Source organism: Leuciscus leuciscus (genome assembly GCF_965113295.1).
Source record: "Leuciscus leuciscus genome assembly, chromosome: 8".
Classification (NCBI taxonomy): domain Eukaryota; kingdom Metazoa; phylum Chordata; class Actinopteri; order Cypriniformes; family Leuciscidae; genus Leuciscus; species Leuciscus leuciscus.
This window is the reverse complement of record NC_138732.1, coordinates 20389151-20394309: the sequence shown is the minus strand read 5'-3', so window position 1 is coordinate 20394309 and position 5159 is coordinate 20389151. Positions and strand designations below refer to the sequence as shown.

Here is a 5159-nt window from a genome sequence, read left to right as displayed (position 1 = left end):
CGATATCGTTTCTCTGTGCCTGCCGTTATAGTTGTGGACTCCGCTAATTTTTTATAATCAAAACTATTTTTAGAACTATAGATTTATCGTTATAGTCCTTGGTGTGAACGGGCCTTAAGTATTTGATTTATAATGTCAAAGTAAAACTACAGCAGTAGAAAAACTCTAAAGTTGTACTAATAACACAAGTATTATCTCACAAAAGGTAATATGATCTTTATCAGTGTTTAAATCAATGTCACATAAGCTATTAATACCAGAAGAGACTAAATAGTGTTGGGATAAGTGGGTTGGCCATTGCAGGTACTTAGCAGGTCTCCTCTAACAAAAAAAAGGGGCTTAGTGAAGGATTAGTATAATTACAGGCTTAAACTGGACTGTTTCTGGACCAACTGCCCATTCTTTACTTGCATGGAAAACAATGCATAACCAGGTTGATTTACCACAACCACATATGTCCTTGAATGCTCCAGATCCAAGCATAAAATTCATTATAGCATGACAAAAACGTTTTGGTCGGTTAGCAGGTCTTGACATTGCAAAACAATCTTTATAGCGTAAAATGAACATGCTTAATCGAATTATCTCTTAGTTTCATACACATTCAGGATAAACCAGACTTATAAAATTAAGGGGCAAAAATAAGTGGTTTTAATCCAAGTTACAAATTCATCAATAAAATTTTAGAATTTATTAAGGTAAAAATAAGGAGTTGCGTCTCAACATGAAATAAATCAGAAAACATTGCCCTCCCCCAATCCCCCTCCCCCTCCAAAATGTTTACCATTCATTCCCACTGAGTGTTCACAGTATTGTTAGAATTGCTATTATTCTACATCTATTGTGGCCCTGCTCAGACATGTTTTAATAGTTTCAATCACTCTCAGTATTATTTAAATAAGTTCAAATTTGAATTTCAGCAATCAGAGCTAATGCTTCTGAACACAAAAACAATTTATGGTCCACAATATCGACCTCAATTAAGAAGGGTACAGGGAAGAACCTGTTGCAGTTGGGGGTTCAGTTTAGCCCAAAAACATGGCAAACCAACATTGTACATGGTAGGATTCGTGCCCTGTGCGCGACAAGCCAACCGGAGGGCTACAGCCGTAACCTACAGACTTAATTAAGACTCCCAAGCAATAACAAGTATTTACAAACATATCAGCTGGAAAAGGAGTTGGCACAGTCCATTGACAAATAGTAACCACAAGAGATGCGTGTTTGTACAGCATATTCACATATACATAAAGACAGGAAAATAAGCTTATTTTCCCTTCCAACCGAGGAGCTAAAAAATAAATTTAAGAAAGAAAAACAAAATGAAACCGGGCAAGGCAGCCCACAGAAGGCCAGTCTCAATGAAAGTTTTCCAGCTTGCGTAACCGCAGGGGATTGGAGGGCAAGGCCTGGGGGCTTGGAGTGGAGGGCTCCTGCTCTGGAGCGCAGAAGAGTACTCTGCCTCGGTGATTGAACAGGTAGAACGACGGGTGATTTCTCAACGTGTCAAATGTCCTGTTAGAGCAAACAATAAAGAGACATAAGTGAGCTCGATGCAAGTTTCATTAGTAACAGCCTATTTCTGATATAGCCAGGCATTACTTTATGGTCTATGAGCTTACTTGTTTTTGAGCTCTGAAGAAGCATCCATGTCTTTGAACTCGCCTGAGATGTGCACTATGCCATAACACGTGATCACAAACGACAACAAAGTCTGTAACACTATCTGAAAACACAACACAAGAGAAGCTGTATTGAGGGAAACAAATGCATGCGATTCAATATGATCAATGTCTGGTATTTGATTGCAACTTACATCTATAGGTAATGTTTCGTTCTCTTTTTCTGTCAGTCGCATGTAGGATCGGTCTAGAAAAAGAAAAATCTTTTTAGGATGTATGAGAGGTATTGAGACATTCCCTCTAAACAAAGGGGTACAACAAGTAATTTTGCAGAGTTACAGAGTCGGAAGAAGCACAATAACATTACCACCATTCTTGCACATTAAAATTATATTCTTATATTTAAGTTACAACTGGATTTGTTTTTTTACAAAGGGCACATTTGCATGTTTGCTCAAGTTTACAATTCTCTATGCTTGGCATATAATGCAAACCTTTTTTTTTGCAAGTGATAGTACATGCAAAAAATCCTTGCGGGCGGGTAGCGGATTAAAAATATGTGCAATATTTGTATGTCTAAATTGCCATTACACACTCGCAAATATGTGTTTTGGGCATCCTTAAAAATATTCTTGTTTGCCGTTACCCGACCGATCCTGTCAATTTAGGACCGACCCAATTAATTTTTTCCCCCTTTTAGTCCGACCGACTGGCCGGTTGTAAACTTGCGTTAAGATTGACCGATTTTTATTTGTTTTACTCTTCAAACAACTAATACAAATGCAATAAAATAATATTCATTATATTTTAGTAGGCCTAAGTATTGTGTAGGCTACGCTCTTTCTTTTAAATAAAAACCCGTCAATCAAGCAAAATAATATTCAATGATTGTAGGGCAGGCTAATAAGCCTATGTGTTGTAGCCCAGTCATTAAAAAACTATTTAGTTTCATATTCATGTTTAAATAAAATAATATATATATATATATATATATTTGTTTAAAATTTCATGTTGATTATATGAAAAGTGAAAAAAGCATGAATAAGATAAGATGATCCCGAATATCGGGAGACAAATGGAGTGGGCAGACATGATTTTGACCACTTTATTAAGTTTGTTTTTGTAGAAAGACTTCTTAATTTTAACCAATGTTTAATCAACCATTTTCCTGGATTTAATAAATAAGAGCTAAATATAGCAGGCAATAATCAGGACACGGAGAGGCGCCGGCGCGTTAACTGGAGGTAGCCTAGGCTACTTGAATGGCCCAAAACAAAGCGCACTTTAGCGCTCATTAGCCCATTCATGAGGCTATTGTGATGTTGAGAGAGGTGCAAGATAAAAAATAAAGCACTTTAAATGGAATGATTTTAGCTTGTGTGCGATTTATCGCGGGCACGGGTCAGATCTGGTGCTGAACTTTGCGGGTACGGGTCTCCAAAAATGGACCCGTGCAGGACTCTGCACTATTACAACTTGTGCAATATTGAACATTTGTTGGTAGATGGCGTGATCCATTTTGTCTAGCAAAACTTTGTTCGCAAATGTTTGCTTGAATGTTGTGCGATTCAGTGCGAAAATGAATGGAAACACCTTAAAATGTCTCAAATCAATTCGATATACCAATTTGATCGCAAAACAGCATGTGACGTCATTACGCACAGGTTTTTATTCGCTTTAAAGCCGTTTGATGGAAACACACTTTCACCAGCTTTATTCGCAAGATTTTTTTTTACCGAACTTCAGATAATTCGATTGACAAGTTCATTATCTGCATCTAGGCGCAGTGAAGTTTGGAATTACTTTGATCAAAATCATTTTACTAAATGGAGTTACTTTTGGATGGAGTTTCAGACACAAACAGGTACGGTTTTAAAACGGTTTAATTGGAAATTAATATATCTCATCTCCATAATTATTTATGTGGCGAAATAAGTGGTATGACTGTACAGCGTATCTCTTAAATGTCCGTCTAGTTTGAACTTGCAGCGCTGCGACTGCTCTCTGCGGAATCAATATTCCAGATCAATATTTCGTGTCTAATTATTTACTTATGTGTCATATATATATATATACATACATGTGTGTGTGTGCGTTTTTAATTAAAATATCTTTCCATTTATGGTGATTGGATTTGTGTTTAGAAGTGATAATATTGGTTTGTTATTTGAAGAGGTTTAATAAAGGTTTTTATTTAATTATTTTTTAATTTATAAAAGTTTATTCGTCTATTGCATAGACAGTATGGTCTATTGTCGGCTAACGAGTCGGACATGCTAGAATGAGACGGTTCTCGGTTCAGTGAGTCGAAAGCGGTCGGAACAATTCAGTTGAACATGTTCTAGAATCGCTCAATGTGAATCGTGAACGAATCTGTTGTTCAATCAAAGATCCGACTCAAACGAGAGATTCTGACATCACTACTGCAGAAATAGCAGGTGAAATGGCATTATTTGGAAATGAAACAAATTCTGGTTGCGAGTTATTTTTCATTTAATCGTCGTTTAGTTCCTTAGTGAAGGTTAATCAACACATTGCCTTTAGGGAAGGTTTGAATAATGTAAGTTTACGTAGTAAAGATGACTACTTCTGAAATACCAATCATACTGCGTTATATAAACGCCCCGATAAAACTCAACACGCACCGCACAAACACTGATCTTGCACAAGTCTCAGCCAGACTGCACGATAAGTAATTTATAGTAGAAAACAGCACCGTCTATTGTGCTGTTATAAATGTTGAGTGTCAAAGCCTAGTGAGCTGCCGACCAAGACAGCATTTTTTGACATAATATACGTGTTCCCAAACTCCCTAAAATGCTCCCTACAGGAATCTCACTCGGGTCTGAGTCCTGCTGAAGCTGTCATGCACACTGAGCTCTGCAGAGAGGCCGCACTCACCGCCGGACCATTATCAGCTAACGTTACAGCTTACTAAACAACTACATGTCTGTCCAATTCCAATTCGTTTCTGGAAGAACAATACTTACGCTGTGCCGCTGAAAAAGCTGCGTGTGCCAAGGCGAAAAGGCCCACACCAACAACACCTTTCCAAAAGGACGAAGCCATTTTAACTCGAGAACAACCGATCGAGCCAGTGCTGAGCGCGTGAAGCACTCCTCAATGAGCGCTGCGTCATCACCGCCGCACTTCCGGTTGCCCTCTGCCACTAAACGTGCATTTAAAGAGACATACGTAGCGTAGCGAATGTAGGCGACCAGAACAAAAATAATTACAGAATTAACTATGTACAATATAAACACACAAACTCTCAACTCAACATTGAAAAGTAACTCAAAAGCCTCTACAGTAAAAAATAAAATATAACTGAATAAAACCCCACAGCTCTAACTTACACTGACCCAGAATCTTAACATTTGAACAGTACAGAATGTATGATCTATTTTACCTACATTTATGAATCTAATACTTACCTAAACATATTCGTTTCATGAACGATTAAAACAATTGTTGTCTTCAAAAGTAATCTAATCACCTGTAGTCTACCTAAAAATCAACATTTGTTTCTCAATAGAA

The 5159-nt window shown here is 37.5% G+C and overlaps 1 protein-coding gene across 1 annotated transcript; it reads right to left on the bottom strand.

Annotated features, from left to right (window-relative positions):
* Positions 1-377: 377 nt before the first annotated feature.
* mmgt1 (membrane magnesium transporter 1) lies at positions 378-4770 on the bottom strand. The gene is made up of 4 exons (XM_082178051.1): positions 4613-4770; positions 1817-1869; positions 1623-1726; positions 378-1515 (listed from the first exon to the last, which is right to left on the bottom strand). The coding sequence occupies exons 1-4, from the start codon at positions 4689-4691 to the stop codon at positions 1359-1361; spliced, it is 393 nt and encodes a 130-aa protein (XP_082034177.1). The 5' UTR covers positions 4692-4770; the 3' UTR covers positions 378-1358.
* Positions 4771-5159: the final 389 nt, after the last annotated feature.